At 43.4% G+C, this 18,534-nt stretch overlaps 1 protein-coding gene across 1 annotated transcript in view; it reads left to right on the top strand.

Annotated features, from left to right (window-relative positions):
* Nucleotides 1-18,534, top strand: part of LOC109926509 (adhesion G protein-coupled receptor E5-like) — a 93,698-nt gene that overhangs the window by 53,212 nt on the left and 21,952 nt on the right. Inside the window, exons 6-13 of the mRNA XM_048617838.1 lie at nt 3-95; nt 3,559-3,711; nt 4,006-4,143; nt 9,905-10,045; nt 13,425-13,462; nt 15,270-15,447; nt 16,502-16,621; nt 17,692-17,867. Of these exons, the coding sequence (XP_048473795.1) occupies nt 3-95; nt 3,559-3,711; nt 4,006-4,143; nt 9,905-10,045; nt 13,425-13,462; nt 15,270-15,447; nt 16,502-16,621; nt 17,692-17,867 (1,037 nt within the window). The remainder of the gene's footprint in view (nt 1-2; nt 96-3,558; nt 3,712-4,005; nt 4,144-9,904; nt 10,046-13,424; nt 13,463-15,269; nt 15,448-16,501; nt 16,622-17,691; nt 17,868-18,534) is intronic.

The raw sequence follows: 18,534 nt of genomic DNA, 5'->3' as shown, positions 1-18,534 counted from the left end.
CACGATTGGAGGTTTCTATTGCACCTGTAATGGAGGATTTGTCTCAAGCACTGGAGAACACAACTTTACTGACAAAACAGTGACACAGTGCGAAGGTAAGGACTATTCTGTTGGGAAGCAACATCTAAAGCATTTGTCTGTCTTCCTGCAAATACTCAGTGACACAGGGCACTCTGAAAGGGGAATTCTTGATCAAGATTGTGTTCTGAATTAATAGCAAAACTTGCAGAGCTGTTGAAGCTCCAACAACACTCTCAAATCTTGACACCGTCCAGGACAAAGCAGCCCGCTTGATTGTCACCACATCCACAAACATCCACTCCCTCCACCACTGACGCTCAGTAACGGCAGTACGTGCTATTTACAAGGTACACTGCAGAAACACTCCAACGTTGCTTCTACAGCAGCTTCCAAACCACAACCTTTACCATCTAAAATGACAAGGGCAGCAGATACAAGGGAACACTGTCAGTAGAGCTCAGGGCTCTATTCTCACCCTGTCTAGTTAGCCTGCTAAAAAATATGTGTCTGGCCTGGAAATTGCCAACACTAACCTGGCCTTTGTGTACAATAAGTAACGATGATAAATGCTGACTATGCCAGCAATGCCCGCAACCCATGCAAGAATAAAGAAAAGGCCCTGAGCCAGAGATTGTGAGAGATTTCAGTATCGGTTTGTGGAAGGAAAGGTAAGTTATGAATTTTCTGGTACATCAGAATGACAAAGGATTGGATTTCCTTCACACTCTGTGTTAACGGGATGGACAAACTCAACGTACATTTGCCTTTCACTGCTCCCCTTGAAAGTGTGCCCACTTACACCACCCAACTTTAGAATCCCTACAGTGTGGAAGCAGGCCATTCAGCCCATCAAGTCCCCACCACCTTTCCCATGTAACTCTGCATTCCCCACAGCTAACCCTCCCAGCCTGCACATCCCTGGATGCTATGGGACAATTTAGCACGGCCAATCCACCCTAACCTGCACATCTTTGGACTGTGGGAGGAAACCAGAGCATCCAGAGGAAACCTACGCAGACACGGGGAGAATGTGCAAACTCCACACAGACAGTTGCCTGAGGGTGGAATTGAACTGGAGACCCTGATGCTGTGAGGCAGCAGTGCTAACCACTGAGCTACCATGCCACTAACCAGGAAAGAATTGCAGTTTGAGAGTCAGCACTGTTAAAAGGGGATATAATTGCCCCTGAAATATCTCCCAGTGTGAATTTAGGTTTCTGGGTTTTGCGTTATTAACTGGTGGGTTTTCTGTGTGGCTGAAGTTAATAAGTAACTTTAAAGCATTTCTGGGGACCTGATGAATTCTTTTAAAAGCAGGTTTTGATTTAATTTGTGGAAGGTTCATTGGACCCAAAACATTAACTCTGATTTTATTTTCACAGATGCTGCCAGACCTGCTGAGCTTTTCCAGCAACTGCTGATTTACAGCATCCGCAGTTCTTTCAGTTTTTATTTTGCTTTGATTTAATTTGATTTATTCATTGTCATGTGTATTTTGTTACAAAATGCAGTAAAATGTGTTGTATAGTGTCACCACTCTCTGGCACCATCTCAAAACACAAAAAAAAGGCAAAACAAAGAATATAAAGACAGAAAAATGAAGAAACAAATAAAGCTATAGAATAAATGGGATAGTAAGAACTGCCGATGCTGGAGTCTGAGATAACACAGTGTGGAGCTGGAGGAACACAGCAGGACAGGGAGCATCGGCGGAGCGGGAAAGCTGATGTTTCGGGTCAGGACCCTTCTTTAGAAATGGGTTTTGTTTATTGTCTTTATTTGTGACCGAGCAGGGACCTCAAAAGTTTGGTCCAGACTTCTGGAATTTGTTTTGTTTTAAGCTTAAACAAAACAACCATCGCTGAGAGACAAAATAAAAGTAGTTTTTACCTTTGACTCTGTGTGGGGCTGTCCAGTAAGGTCCTTGGAGTGGGATAACTTCATAGAACTGTGCTCCTGAGAAGGGAACCATAGATATGGTGAATAAGATTACCTTGGATTGTGGGGTTAGTGTTAATCCCAGACTAGATGCTTTGGGATACATAGAAACATAGAAAGTAGGTGCAAGTGTAGGTCACTCGGCCCTTCCAGCCTGCGCTACCACATTCAATATGACCATGGCTGATCATGCAATCTCATTATCCCATTCCCGATTTCTCCCCATGCCCCTTGATCCCTTTTGCCACAAGGGCCATGCCCAGCTCCCTCTTGAATATATCTAACAAACTGGCCCCAACAGCTTCCTGTGGGAGACAATTCCACAGGTTCACAACTCTCTGAGTGAAGAAATTCTTCCACATCTCAGTCCTGAATGGCTTACCCCTTATTCTTAGACTGTGACCTCTTGTTCTGAACTTCCCCAACATCGGGAATTTTCTTCCCACATCTAGCCTGTCCAGTCCCATCAGGATTTTATATGGTTCTATGAGATCCCCCCCCACTTCATTCTTCTAAATTCCAGTGAGAACAAGCCCAGTCGATCCAGTCTTTGTTCATATGTCAGTCCTGCCATCCTGGGAATCAGTCAGGTGAACCTTCGCTGGACTCCCTCAATAGCAAGAATGTCCTTCCTCAGACTAGGAGACCAAAAGTGCACACACAATGCAATCTCCAGTTACTAAAAGCTGAGCACCTTGAAGCTCAGTTGTGTGGTAGCTCCAGGAAGAATTTATCGCAGATCTGGTCTGAATGTTGAAGTCTCAAGTGATTTAAACCCAACAAGGTATTAGATACAGGGATTCCAGTGTAAGCATTATACTAGTGTTTGGGAACTATATCGGGGTGTAAAGTAGATACTGTATAGAATTTTCTGAAGAAGGGTCCAGGCCTGAAACGTCAGCTTTCCTGCTCCTCTGATGCTGCTTGGCCTGCTGTGTTCATCCAGCTCAACACCTTGTTATCTCAGATTCTCCAGCATCGGCAGTTCCCACTATCTCCTTGTCACTGCATAGAAGCTGATTTGTTTCTTGTAAGCTTATAACAGAATGTTTTGAGATTAACGGGATTATACCTTGAATGTATGTTTTGAATTTGTGTTATAAGTAGACCGTAGACAGTGAAATAATCTATTTAACCAATGCTGTCTTTGTAATAAATTTCTGTTCTGGTGTTGAAGTAAATACTACAACATTTCATGCTTATGTTTCAGTGAGAGACCACTTCTTAACGTCGAAAAAAAAAATGGAAATTTGGTCTATCAAGCCAGATTCCTGACTGGAAACTGACTTGTCTGGTAATAGTGTCAACTGCGATCATAAGGCGGACTCTCTCTGTCACACGGTAGTGCTAACAACTTGGGGTAAATGTGAGCAATGGTTAGTGGGCCTACCTCAGGAGACAGCTGATGTTCAGAACGTGTTACTGTGAGTAACTGGGGAAGTGGCAGCTCTAGGTTCGAGCTAACTCTAGCACAGTTCCTGAAGCTGTGACTCTCCTTGTGCCTCTGAGCAAGCTGTCCTATTTCCCCGTTCCAATGAAGGGGGGAAGAAATTGCTCGATTGCTGACTAAAATGAGCTAAATCCTGTTCTTTGGTACAGAGAAAAAAAGGTGTCAGGATGCAGTGAGAATGTGTGGCACCAATGCTGACTGTAAAATGGCAATGGGACAGGTCACTTGTAGCTGCAAAGGAGGCTTTATCTCAACCACAGGGGAACCCACCTTTACCGATAAAGCAAAAGCACAGTGTAAAGGTAAAGACTTTATTCTTCCTCAGCATGAGTCCCAGAATGGAAGCGTCGTGTTTTTTTCTATTCTTTCGATCCTCCCAAAGCCCAGACATTGTGGGAGTGTCCCTGGGGGACGTGAACCCATAACTGCCTGACTGTGAAGGTGAGAGGGCTACCCTCAAAGCCACGGCAGGAACACTGTCGGCTCTTTGAGGACGTCCCGAATCAGCGCCTTAATATTAAGTCGTTCTTTAATTTCTCTGCCTGTGCCCTGTCTGTGTCTTGAACCGATGCGTATTTGTTTGACATCCATTGCAGCCAATCTGTGTCTGTCTCATATCTGTGGAGCCAATACTGTGTGTCGCCATAAAGCAGGCCGCTTCTACTGTCAATGTCTCGAAGGATTTTCCTCATCCACCAGGGGCACTCGAGTGACTTTGAGAGCCCCCTGCATCGGTAAGAATTCCACAAGGAGCAGTAGAAAATGCGCTGGACTATGGCTCCATGGATCACGCTCTTAAGTAATACTGTTGCTGCTGATGACCCACAACACTTTACGCTTTGGAACTGCTCCATCTCTTCTGAACCTGTCCCACTCAGCACAGCACAAGGGCTGGCACAACACCATGGACAATATTCTCAATGTGAAGCACTGAGCACTAGCCACTGTCACTAGGGAAGGGAGCGGAGCAAGTTTAACCTGGAATGATTGGGCTGTTGTGTGCCCTCGATCGGAAGGAGACACGGGAGATTGCTTTTAAGATATTTTTAGAGCCAGTACATTTTATTTATAAGGTAGGCAAACAGGAGGCTGGAAGAACACAGCAGGCCATGCAGCATCTGGAGGAAAGGAGCATCAACATTTCAGGTATTAGCCTTCTTCCATTCCTGAAGAAGGGTAATACCCAAAACGTTAACTGCTCCTTTCCTCCAGATGCTGCCTGGCCTGCTGTGTTCTTCCAGCCTCCTGTTTGCCTACCTTGGATTCCAGCATCTGCAGTTTCCTTTTTGTCTCAAACCATTTTATTTATAAGCCCTCAATGGGAATGTGTTCTTGGTCTTTAGTTCATGAGGCTTGATTCCTATAATGGATGACATGTCTGTGATTGTTTTCACCTGATTATTTTGAGGATCCCATTAGATTGCCATCATTAATAGTCACTTGATAATGCACAACCTGAAGGTTGCTGGGAGAAAAGGGACAAACTGTTGAAGGATTTTGACTTGCACTCTTCAGGACAGGTATCAAGAATGCCTAATTCCAGAGGGAGAAACAATTTGCATTGCACGACGAAAAGGTTGGCGAGGCAACCATGATTGGTCAGGGATAACACAGTGTGGAGCTGGATGAACACAGCAGGCCAGGCAGCATCAGAGGAGCAGGAAAGCTGACATTTTGGGTCGGGACCCTTCCTCAGAAGAAGGGTCTTTCTTTCTGAAGAAGAGTCCCAACCCGAAACGTCAGCTTTCCTGCTCCTCCGATGCTGCCTGGCCTGCTGTGCTCCTCCAGCTCCACACTGTGTTATCTCAAATTCCAGCATCGGCAGTTCTTACTATCCATGATTGGTCAGGGTTAGTCAACTGTGACTGCCATGAGGAGTGCATAGGGAACTGTTGGCCTTTCATTTAATTCCACAGAGAAAGATGCACAATGCTTGCTCCCCTATTCCTGAGAAAGGCACATATCAGCACAGCCTTATCATAGAATCTCAAACAATTGAAGTTGGGACAGCATGTTGAGGCTGTAAAGGACATTAGTGACACTTTTACAATACCAATTCAATTTGGGTCACCCTTCTGTAGGAAGGAGGTTGTTAAACCTGAAAGGATGCAGAAAAGATTTACAAGGATGTGGCCAGGGTTGGAGGGTTTGAGCTACAGGGAGAGGCTGGGTAGGCTGGGGGCTATTTTCCCTGGAGCGTCAGAGGCTGAGGGGGAATCTTATAGAGGTTTATAAAATCATGAGGGACATGGCTAGGGTGTAAAGCCAAGGTCTTTTCCCCAGGGTAGGGTAGTCCAAAACTATAGGGCATAGGTTTAAGGTGGGAGGGGAAAGATTTAAAAAGGACCTTAGAGGCAACTTTTTCATGCAGAGAGTGGTGTGTGTATGAGGAAGTGGTGGAGGCAGGTATAATTACAACGTTTAAGAAGTGCGTGAATAAGAAGGGATATGGGCCAAATGCTGGCAAATGGGGCTAGGTCAGATTGAGGTTTTTGGTCAGCACGGACGAGTTGGACCGAAGGGCCTGTTTCCGTGCTGTGTGACTCGATGACTGTATCATTCTAATATCAGAGCTTTAGGATCCAGGTTTTGCAAGCATGGGTTAGCTGAGTGCGTTCTGTACTCTGTGTCTTGCAATGGGGTGTGTTTTTTTTATCATCAGTCACAGGGAGGTATATAAACATGGGGTGTTTTGGCTAAGATGGGGTGAACATGCTATTAATCCAGCCCCATTACTCAACGAGTCACATCATTAGTATAAATATTTTGATTCAACCATCAAGTTTCTTTCATTTTTATAGAGCTATTCAGAACAAGAGAGTCTTTCTTTCTTTCACAGTCCTGACAAAGGGTTTCGGCCCAAAACATTGACATTTTGCTCCTCGGATGCTGTCTGATCTGCTGTGCTTTTCCAGCTCCACATTTATTGAGTCTTTCACTAAGGTTTCCTTAATGAACTCACAAATAATTCATTGATGAGAAAGCAACTTTTTTTTTAAAAACAGGGAGCAAAAGTGATTAACATTCGCAATTATAATCTGGAATTAGAAATACGTTCCCATTAAATCCCAACACAAATACGGTCACGCCACACAAAGACAGCAACATATTTTTAGAACGAAAACAGTAATTCGCTGGAAAATTTCAGCAGATCCGGTAGCATCTGTGGAGAGAAATCAGAGTTACCCTGTTCTGAGGAAGGGTCACCAGACCCAAAATGATAACTCCAACTTCTCTCCAGAGATGCTGCCAGACCTGCTGAGATTTTACCAACAATTTCTGTTTTGGTTTCAGATTTCAAACATCTGCAGTTCTTCTGTTTCTGTTTTGTAAAGCATTTGTATATATGTGAGTTTGAAAAGGGCAAATAAAAAAAAACCTCATTGGCCAGTCTTTGAAAAATATAAACATATATTTCATTAATGAGCGTAACTTATTGGAATTTTTTGTTGATGAAATCGAATTGCTGGAGCAGAAGACTGATGGAAAATTGTCCAAGCAAGCTTTGCTCAAATGAAAATGAGGCTGTTTCTGTGGCTTTGGAAAGTGATCACAGTTTAGCCTCTTAGGGTTTGAGGTTGTCAAAATGGTATGATGTGTACAGCATATTGATGTGGAAATTTGAACCAAGAGGGGGAGAGATAGACTTTATTTAACAACAAGGTTGGGAGGCTTATTCGTTCTGACTCCTTAAGCTTTTTGAACAGGAACAAAGTCCAAAAAGGTCTTACTCAGCAATCATCAGCACAGATATTATTACCTAGTGTGATTCATAGCCTCTCACAACAGCTGCATTTCAAACCTGTCTGATCATATCACTCGATTTGCTATTGCTTAGCACAAAATGGCTAGCTTCAGCATTTTCCTCACACTTTGAGCCACTTTCCATTTCCAGGGTAATTTGACGTAGAATGTTACATGTTTCAGATCCTAAGCTGACTGCCTTAGGTTGGTCAGTGAGCGGGCGCAATGATGCAGTTAGATTATTTGACAAAATAATCTTAAGGAGCCTTAGAGGGGGAACTAATGGCCTAGTGGTATTGTTGCTGGACTGGTAATCCAGAAATACAATCAATGTTCTGGGACCTGGGTTTCAATCCTGCCACGGCAGATGAATTCAATAAAAATCTGGAAATAAGAGTCTAATGATGACTGTGAATCAATCATCAGGAGGAGGGGAGAAACCCTCACTCATGTCCCTTAGGGAAGGAAATCTGCCATCCTCACCTGGTCTGGCCTACATGTGACTCCAGACCCACAGCAATGTGGTTGACTCTTAACTGCCATCTGGGATGGGCAATGAGTCCTGTCCTCATCCTGTGAATGAATGAATGAGAAGGAAAGGTGCCGCTTACTGGCCATTTATTGATCCAACATTGGGAGATCCTACTCCAGAAAGGATTTCAAGGTAACCTTTAACTCACTGAGGATTTATCAGATATTTAGATATTGTAAGTCACATTGACAGTGCTCAAATTCTGAAATGGTTAGTTTTAGGCAAACACCTTATTTTTCAATATCAAAAAAGGCAGAGGCACCTAAACTCTCTGGTTTTAATCTACTCCCCATTCTTCGATCTCTCTCTCTCTCTCTCTCAGCCTTGAGGACCCCATAGCTATGTCTGGGTAGTCTGCTGTATCAGCAGATGAGCTGTATGAGCTTTAAATCTTTTTTAGCTTGACTACTTTTCTTGAATAAGAATAAAATAAATTATGCGATAAATCAGGCTAACTAAATTTTCTACTTCTTTCTCATGTAATTGCTTATCCCGTCTTAAAATTTTGTTAATCTTCCCCAAACAAATAGATATGCCATACCCAAAATTTTCTACAACAGTCCTCTTAACTTCCAAAGCCAGTTTTTCCAGGAATTAAGTGGGGAAAAAAATTTCTTACCTCCCTGAAAGCTTTCCTTGGCTTCTTTCTTTCCACATTCACTTGATGCAATCAAATTAACAAGTGGATCACAGTCCACATTAAACTTTTGGCCTCATCTTTTGGTAAAAAAACAACATTCAATCCAGAAAGTGTCAAATCGGTTCAATATTTTCCCAATTTTTCACGCTATCGGAAATATTGATGCGCAGAGTCAGTAGTAGCTACTCACAAGTGTAAATCAGCTTCCTTGCAAACGTATCTGATAATATCACTCACATTGCTACTGCCTAGCCTGATATTACTAGCTTCACCCATACAATGCTGAAACTTTGAGCCACCTTACTCTTCAGGGTAATTTAGGTAGAATGGGCACATTTCAGAACAGAAGGTTGATCAGTCAGTGGGCACAATGGTGTAGTGGTAATGTCACTGGATTAGTAATCCTGTGTCTTGAGTTAGTGGTCTGGGGGTGTGAGTTCGAATCTTCCTATCGCAGTTGGTGGAGCTTATGTTGAGATCAATGCATGTGGAATCTAAAGCTGGTCTCTGTAACGATGGCCTAATGACTATCATCAGTTGTTGTGAAAAATAAAACCCATCTGGTTCACTCATAGCCTTTCAGGAAGGAATCATAGAATCCCCACAGTGTAGATGCAGGCCATTTAGCCCATCAAACCTCCCACCCCCAGCTATCCCCATAATGCTGCATCATGGTTAATATGCCTAGCCTGCATATCTTTGGACTGTGGGAGGAAACCCACGCAGACACGGGGAGAATGTGCAAACTCCACACAGACAGTCACCCGAGGATGGGATCGAACCTGGATCTCTCCCACAGTGAGGCAGCAGTGCTAACCACTGAGCCACCATACCATTCCAAGTTTGCCATCCTTGTGTGATATGGTGTACATGTATCTCCAGATTCACATCAATGTGTTGACTCTTAACTGTCCTCTGAGACAGCTGCCACAAGCCTGCCAGATCAAAGGCCAACAATGCCTTTCTTTTCCACCATTCAGAGTTCATCCTCTCCTTCTTTGTCCCTTGAATGTTGTCTGTTTACAGTTTTCTGATCTGTTCCCATTAGCCTTTGTATTTATTTTTGGTTCATTTCACAGGATCTGGATGTCACTGGCCAGGCCAATTGCCCAGAGGGTAGTTAAGAGTCAACCACATTCAGTATAAAAAAATGTAAGGATGACATTTTCCCTCCTTAATGGGCACTAGCGAACCAGATGGAGGTTTTTCTGACAATTGGCTCATCGTTATCATTAGACACTTAATTCCAGGTTTATAATTTTAACCATCTACCACGGCAGGATTCAAACCCAGGTCCCCAGATTAACGCTCCAGTGATAATATCACTAGGCCAGAGTCTCCCTGTGAAGCTTGCTGTACCTTTAGGATCTGAGAGACCTGGAGTTGCCTTAGGAGGTGTGGGAACTACTTGGGTAAGTCAGGCTCACTTTAGCTGCTGTTCCTTGAAGCTAATTTCCTTCACACTGCATGGCAAAAGAGTCCTCCACTTCCATTACCCAGGAGCAACCTTTCCTTATTGAAGGGAAAAACTCATGTCATTCGCCTCAAATTTGTTAAGCCACTTTCTTGTTCCTTACAGATAAAGATGAGTGCCAAGATACAGTGGCAGTTTGCGGCCGCAATGCCAGCTGTAACAACACAGTGGGAGGCTTCCACTGCACCTGCAATGAAGGCTTTGCCTCTCTCATTAAACGATCTAACGGAACGATTGACTGTCAAAGTAAAGTCTTAACACCCCCTCGTCTTATCTTCTCTTTTACTTCCTTGAGTACATTTGTCTGTTACCTTCTGTGCATGTATTGCTGAGCCGGATGCTGTGTTGTATTTCTGAAAGAGAATTGCCAGAGTTTGTCAGCCAGATAATGGCCACATGGACGTACTGACGTACATATCCACCACCAAATTCAGGGGAGTTTAGAAGATATTAGTCTTCCCATTGTTTGGAACCATAAAGTTGTACAGCACGGAAACAGACCCTTCGATCCAACTTGTCCATGCCAAACAGATATTCCAACTGAATCTAGTCCCATTTACCAGCGTTTGGCCCATATCCCTCTAAACCCTTCCAATACACATACCCATCCAGATGCCTTTTAAATGTTGTAATTGTACCAGCCTCCCCTAGCAGCTCATTCCATACATGCACCACTCTCTGCATGAAAAAGCTGCTCCTTAGGTCCCTTTTAAATCTTTCCCCTCTCACCTTAAACCTATGCCCTCTGGTTTTGGACACCCCTACCCAGGGGAAAAGACCTTGACTATTCTCTCTATACAGGCCCCCTCATGTTTTTATAAACCTCTATAAGGTCACCCCTCAGCCTCAGACGTTCCAGGGAAAATAGCCTCAGCCTATTCGGCCTCTCCCTGTACCTTAAACCCTCCAACCCCCGCAACATCCTTGTAAATCTTTTCTGAACCCTTTCAATTTTCTCACCATCTTTCCTTTATCTAAAACCTTGCTGGATTTTATGCATCAATTGCCTCTTAAACTTCTAAAGGGGCTCTGCTAAACGAGAGCAAAATGCTGCAGATCTTGGAAAGCTGAAGCAAACACAGAAACTCCTGTGGAGAGAGAAACAGAGTCGACGTTTCTAGTGTGGTGTGATTTTTCTTTAGGAGTTTCGGACTTTTTGTTTTACTGACATGATGATTGTTAAAGTAATTCCCGTCAACCAGTCTGGCTCGGAGTTTAAGCAAGTTAAACTGTTCCATATTCTACTTACACAGAGCCAATTCTGATGTTGAGAAACTGAAAATTACTTTCTGTTTTTGTTTTAATTCCCTGCATTGCTAAAGAGAAGTGACATTCCCACTGAAACTTTGCATCCTGCAGCCATCAGGACAATTGCAAGCATGATAAAAATCTTGCACACTTACACTGATTAGAAAATACATATATTCATCTGCAGAGATTTATCCTGTTCTGAAAGAAAATCAACATGTATGTGGGCATATTTTATAATGAAATGGGAGGAACATGAGAACATAAGGACCAGGAACAGGAGCGGGGCATCTGGTCCCTCGAGCCTGCTCCACCATTCAATAAGATCATGGCTGATCCTTTCATGGACTCAGCTCCACTTACCACCCTCTCATCGTAACCCTTAATTCCTTTACTGTCCAAAAATCTATCTATCTTCGCCTTAAAAACATTCAACGAGGAAGCCTCAACTGCTTCACTGGGCAGGGAATTCCACAGATTCACAACCCTTTGGGTGAAGGAGTTCCTCCACAATTCGGTCCTAAACCTGCTCCCCCTTACTTTGAGGCGATGCCCCCTCGTTCTAATTTCACCCACCAATGGAAACAACCTCCATGCTCCTATCTCATCTATTCCCTTCATAATTTTATATGTTTCTATAAGATCGCCCCTCATTCTTCTAAATTCCAATGAGTATAATCCCAGCCTACTCAATGTCTCCTCATAAGCTAACGCTCGCAACTCCAGAATCAACCTAATGACCCTCCTCTGCACACCCCCAACAACCCCCCACAAGTGCCAGTAAGGAATACTTCACTAATACATTCTCTGTGCAAATCCCTTGACTAATTAGCCAAACAATAAGTAGCTTTTTCTGTCACGCACTGCATAAATTGTTGGTCCCATTTGGGATTTGGCATTCTTGTGATTCTGTCCTGATCAGTGCAAGATGAATAAAGCTTCATCATGTCTTTTTTTATTTCTGCAATTCTCAAGTTCTGTACCACCAAGCGGCTGTCTTTAGTCTCTCCCAATCCATTGTCTTCTGCCGTTTCTTCATTTCTCATCCCATACCCAATTTGACTCCACTTAACCATTCTGTTCTTTCCCTATTTCTTCCTCAAGTGTGGAGTCTCACTAGTTTAGGAGGTGACTTCACATTCTCTGAGGTCCCAGATGCACCATCACTCTCTCCTCACTGGTATCTACTGACACTTTGAGGAATAATGCAAAAAAAAGTCTGCAATGAGGGAAATCAGCCATCTAACAAAGTTGTAAATATTGCCGGTCTCCCTTTCCCAGTTTGTAATTTCTAAGCTCCAAACTGACTTTCATAGTGAGAGCAAGTGACAGATTTTTCTCTCTAGATAATCCAGGAGAATTTTCCATTCTCATTTAAATCCTCATCTAAGCCAAGCTCTCGCTTATATTTCACACAATGAGGGATATAGCCAGCATTTTACCTACCTAAGTGAAGGATTAGCTCCCTCTGTCTCTTGTTTTTTTATCTTTCACACTAACCTGTCTCTGACATTCAGTAATGCCTTTCGAAAACCCTTTAGCTCAATACTACAAATCTTAATCACTCCAAGGCCCACTTCCATAGCAACAAGGTGCTTAGACAGAGTGAGGCATGCAAGGTTACAACTGCACAGGAGGTACACAAAACAAGGTCAACATAATGGACACCTCTAACTTCAAATAATGCTGATCTTGCTTTGTGCACCTCCTGTACAGTTGTAACCTTGTATTCCTCATTCTGTCTGAACACCCTATGATCTGTATGTCCTTGTCTGGTATGATCTGCCTGTACTGCTAGCAAAATAAAACTTTTCACTGTACTGAGGTACAAATCAAATCAAATATGAATCTCATGGGCCTTATATCCAGGTAAAAATTTTAATGAACTTTATTAGCCTGAGACAATTCCAGTTTGAAATTAAAAAGACAATTTAAAGTCTAACCCTTTCCAAAACAATGACCTTGGTAACAATGCGTTGTGACTTAAAGCCTAACAATATGTCCACCTTCAGCAGATCTCCCCTAGTCATTGTTTACTGGTGATAATATTTAGTATCTTCCAAATAAGACCACACGGTCTTTTGCAAAGAAGACACCCAAGCTTGTTCTCAAGCAGAGTTCACTTTGTGTAATATGAACCCCCACCCCATTCCTCTATCTTACTATAATTGGAAGAGACTTTCACAAAACATAACAATTCTACAATCCTGATATTTTTATCAACAGGCATTTGGTTGAACGTTCCGTGTTAAAAACATCATCTCTGGCAATGTAGCAATCCTTCAGTGCTCCACTGGCAGTGTCAGCATTTTGGCATTCATTCCCTATTGAGTTGTTAGCTTGATTTCAAATTGATCACCTTATTTTCTTTTTGCAGACCTGAAATTCCTTCGGCCGAGATCTTCATCTCTTAAGGTAAGCTACAGAAGATAGACATTCAGTGGGCTACTACCTGCAGGCCCACTATTGGCTTGGTTTGTAAATGCATTCTTGGTGGCAGGATCTGATCCAATCTCCTCTTTCTGTTTTTTCTAATATCCACCTAAAGTGCCCTGAGTCCCAGCAAATAACGGTTCTCAGAGTGCAGGTTTCTAGGCATTTCTTGCTGTACTGCTGTCAGGATTATAGGCAACCAAACAGGACAATATACAAAGCCAAAACAAAACTGAAATTGCTGGAAGAACTCAGCAAGGTCTGAGAGCATCTGCGGAGAGAAAACGCAGTTAATGTTTCGGGTCCAGTGACCCTTCTTCAGAACACAAAGCTTGGCTTTTGTCCTCAATCAATGGCCACAACGCATAATTAATTGATTGGGGATATTGGCTGATGTAGTGAATTGAAAATTGCAGCATGCGTTTTGTTCACGGACGGCTTCCATACACACGTGTACCAGCAGAGGGCGTCTGCCTGGAGATAAATAAGGACCTAATGTCTTTAGAAAAACCCTTTAATGCAATGCTACAGTGGTGGGCTACACTTTTGATCACTTCAGAGCCCACCTCCATGGCAACATGAACCTCATGGGCCTGGTATCCAGGTTAAATTCTGCGGTTCTAATGCTAAATGTCTTTAGATGTATATAGAACTGCTTCAGCACCCTGAATGTCACAGATAACTGTGCAGAATGTGAATCTTGACTGAATAATCCCTTTCCCGGAAGAGAGGGCTGAGATCCATGAACCCTACACTTCTCCCATTCTTGTCTCTCCCCGTCGCCCATGGATACCAGAGTGTCTGTGGGTTTCCTCTGGGTCCTCCGGTTTCCTCCCACAGTCCAAAGATGTGCAGGCTAGGTGGATTGGCCATGCTAAATTGCCCCATAGTGCCCAGGGATGTGCAGGTTAGGTTGGGTCGGTCATGCTAAATGGCCCCATAGTGTCCAGGGATGTGTAGATTAGGGGGGTTATAGGGGAATGTGTCTGGGTGGGATGCTCTGTGGATTGCTGTGGACTTGTTGGGCCGAAGAGGATTCTATGAAGTTCTCCCCAAATTGATCAAAACATAGAGATTTGAAACAGAAGAGACCTTTCAGCCCATTATGTTTGAATCCCTGGTACAGCTATCCAAAACTATTCCTTGCCACCCCTCACTGACGTCTGCCTCTTCCCTGGTTCAAATTACAAACCTTTTTGGCTCTCCTTCCTTCAAAAACCTGTTGATATTACAGCAGGCACCTCTCTAGAATGAGGATTGGTGGTTAACACTGCTGGTTCACTGCGCCAGGGACCCTGGTTCAATTCCACCCTCGGGCAACTGGCTGTGTGGAGTTTGCACATTCTCCCTGTGTGGGTTTCCTCCGGGTGCTCCGGTTTCCTCCCACAGTCCAAAGATGTGCAGGTTAGGTGGATTGGTCATGCTAAATTACCCCATAGTGTCCAGGGATGTGCGGGCTAGGTGAGTTATATGGGGATGGGTCTGGGTGGGATGCTCTGTGAGTCAGTGTGGACTTGTTGGGCCGAAGAGTATTGTAGGGATTCTATGAAGTTCTCCCCAACTTGATTGGGTGGATTGGCCATGCTAAATTGCTCCATAGTGTCCAGGGAATATGCATTTTTGGTGAATTAGCGATGGGGAACGCAAGTTTACAGGGATAGGTTAGCTGGGTGAGATTCTCTTTGGACTGTCGATGTGGACTCAATGGGCCGAATGGCCTGCTTCCCTACTGTAGGATTTCTTTGAATGTAGTATCTTCCTCAATTGCTGTTTCTCCTCCTGTGCCCAGGATATCAATGTGTTCGTCAGGAATTATGTCAACAGTCTTAGCAAGATGCAGAACAGCAGCTCGAAAGAGTTCCACTTGCTGATTTCCAACTTCCTCAAGATGATGGAGAACTACACTCTTACACTTGCCAACACTTTAGATCATGAAGAGATGAAGAACTTCTCAACTGATGAGTTCGGTAACGTCATGTCATAGTTAATTGTTCCAGGCTGTGTACCAATTCATTTCCATCTACCTTATCTTCGAAATATCATTTAGATATGCAATGATACACTTGGAAGGCATGTAGAGAGCAATAATTTCCTAAGAACCTTCTTTCTCCAAGCTAACTAGACCCACCACCTCCCCCACCCCACCCCCACCATCCCCCAGAGCCATCTCGGTGTTGCTTGTGGGATCTTGCTGTGTGAAAATTGAATGCAGCGTTGGCCTACAACCACAGATTTTGGTTATGATTTGGATGTAGGCATCACTGGCTAAGTCAGCATTTATTGTCCATCTCTAATGGGACTGGAACTGAATGGTTTTCTGGGGCCATTTCAGAGGGCAGTTCAGAGTCATCCACATGGCTGTTGCCCTGGAGTCACATGGAGGCCAAACTGGGTAAACTCAGCAGATTAAGGGCCTGTTTCCACACTGTAGGGATTCTATTCTGTTCTATTCTATTCTATTTCTGTCCCCAAAGGACATTTGTGTTTACGATAATTGAAATTGGTTGCACGGCCACCATTATGATAGTTTTAATTTCAGATCTTTAAAAAGTTAGATCTGCCATGGCAGGATTTGAACCCACATGCCAGGACATTACCTCAGGGCTCAGTGTTACTACTTTAGTGACAAGACTATACGGCAACCACTGCCCAGCTGCTTCAGAAAGGTATTTCATCACAAGTTAAAGTAAGACACTCTCTTACCCAAATCTATGTCAGTCTTAAATACACGCAAGCATTCTGCCCCCAGTCCTCCCTGAGGTAAGAAGTCCCAAAGACTCATAACCCTCTGAGAGAAGAAATTCCTCCTCATCTCAGTCTTAAATTGGTACTTTGTTTGCCTTGAGAACCACTTCATGAAAATGAGAAACATTTTTGGGGAAGGGTAAAGGTCATTGTGATTAGTGGACTCATGCCTGAAACTGGGTTCATTGAGCTGGAGTGGGGAACAGGTTCAGTAACATATTGCCTTCCTGTTGACGTTTTTGATGCTGACCTTTCTGATTCTGCTGTGTCTCTCAGATATCAGCTTGCAAGCAATCCGGAACAACACAATTCCTAAGGGCAGAAGAGCAAAGTTATCCACTGCCAAGACCAGCATGGACATTGGCTGGAACAATGTGGCAGGGAAGGAAAAGTTTGGTGAGTCTTGGTGCTTGATCATTGCTCCATTTCCTTTGGAATTACTTCTCTACTTGCCGGCAGCAGAATTAACCTTTGTTGTGGGTCATTCAGCTACGTATTCAGATATCTCACAGAGCATCAAGCATTGAAACAATGAGTTAAACTTTATTGCATGTAGCAACCAAAATAAGACCCATCAAGTGAGCAAGTTAAGCCTCACAATCCAACTTGGTTATTACCTGATTATGATGTGGAGATGCTGGTGTTGGACTGGGGTGGACAAAGTCACATGACATCGGGTTATAGTCCAACAGGTTTATTTGAAATCGCAAGCTTTCAGAGCACTGCTCCATCGTCACCTGATTTCAAATAAACGCGTTGGACTATAACCTGGCATCTCGTGACTTCTGACATTGTCCACTTAATGGTGGAACTTAGCTCCAACTTAAACCAACAGCATGTCTCTCTGATGTCCAGGGTTCAATCCTTGAGCAATGTTCCCTGCTGGATTCTAACATTATTTTTATTGATCCTTCAGGTCTATGGGGTGACATTATTGATGATCTTTTAGATTCATCTAAAATATTGCTTACTCCCCTGGAACCATCAATCTGCAGCTTGGTTTCTTATCAAAAGTAACTTCTCTGTTCCTTGTTCCATTTGGCATTGACTATCTGTTTGAAGCTAATTAACTCCTTAAATTCTTCTGCAGGCCACACATTTATCTTTATGACATAAAGCAGCAAGTTATTAAGCAGATGTTAAAAACAGCTTTGTCCATGTACGTGGAATTCCCTCTTTTCCCAGAAATGGCTAATCGCTTTCAAATCCTGTATAAGTTCATCTCCGTTCTTTAATAGCTTATTCCGGGCAGAGTTAATGCTGCTTCTTTCTGTGAGTTTATCATTCAAGCTCTTAAAGTTACAAAGTTTACACTATCACATCTTGAATTCTTGTTGGTTTCAGGGCACAATCCAGGAGGGCTGAGGAAGCTAATCCAAGCATAATGCTCCCATCTTGATTCCCACTTGGAGAATCATTCATACCGAGTCGCCTTCCTTTAATGTCTGATGTTTCCTTCCACCCAGACGTTGCTGCCGCTGCCCTTATTTCATACAAAAAGCTGGACTCTGTTATGGAACACAACCTGTTGGACAGTGACAAGAAACTCGAGTTGATCTCCAAAGTTGTCACTGCGGCAGTAACCAATAAAGACAAGGATAACCGCAAAGATTCAGTCATCCTAACCTTTGAGATCCAGAAGGTTTGTTCAGTTTTGTTCCAAAGTTCTGACATTTTTTAAGCTGCACCAGAACGCTCCAAAGCTTTGTGCCTCCAGGAAGGAACTGAGCCCTCTCTGAGTGGATCGTGTAGAGTTTTGATAGATAATGTCTGGCCTGTACAGTCTTCAGGAGTGATATCAACTGGTTGAGGAGGACCTTTACAGTATAATGCTTGTCTCAGGGGCTTACTGTCCAGTAACCTACATAGCTAGATAATAGGTTAACAGGACTAGGCCATTAGGCCCCTCGAGCCTGGTCCTCCATTCCATTCAGATCATTGGCTGCTCTCCCATTCCTCACGTCCACTTTCTCATCCTTTTCCTGTAACCCATGATTCTGAGACTGTTGGTGAGATAGGAAACCAGGCGTATCTTTACTTTATGGAGCGAGTTTACTGACATTCTCAGTCTTACTCCTCTCCTATTGTATGCAGTGTCACAGGTAGCCTATATTTAAGGGGTTGGACAATTAATATCCAGCAATAACCTTAACAAAGACAGTAACCAACATTAACAATGTGGTTGTTTTAACAAACTACTGGGAGATGTGTGTTTGGGAGGGGAGTGCATTGCCATGGGATGATGGATGGTGATTACTCTAATCTTAATTTTCACCATTTTGATGGAGCGCTGATGGCCCTGTCATTAT

The sequence above is a fragment of the Rhincodon typus genome, chromosome 38 (genome assembly GCF_021869965.1).
Source record: "Rhincodon typus isolate 14 chromosome 38, sRhiTyp1.1, whole genome shotgun sequence".
Lineage (NCBI taxonomy): Eukaryota > Metazoa > Chordata > Chondrichthyes > Orectolobiformes > Rhincodontidae > Rhincodon > Rhincodon typus.
The sequence above is the reverse complement of the archived record's forward strand: the minus strand, read 5'-3'. Positions and strand labels throughout refer to the sequence as shown.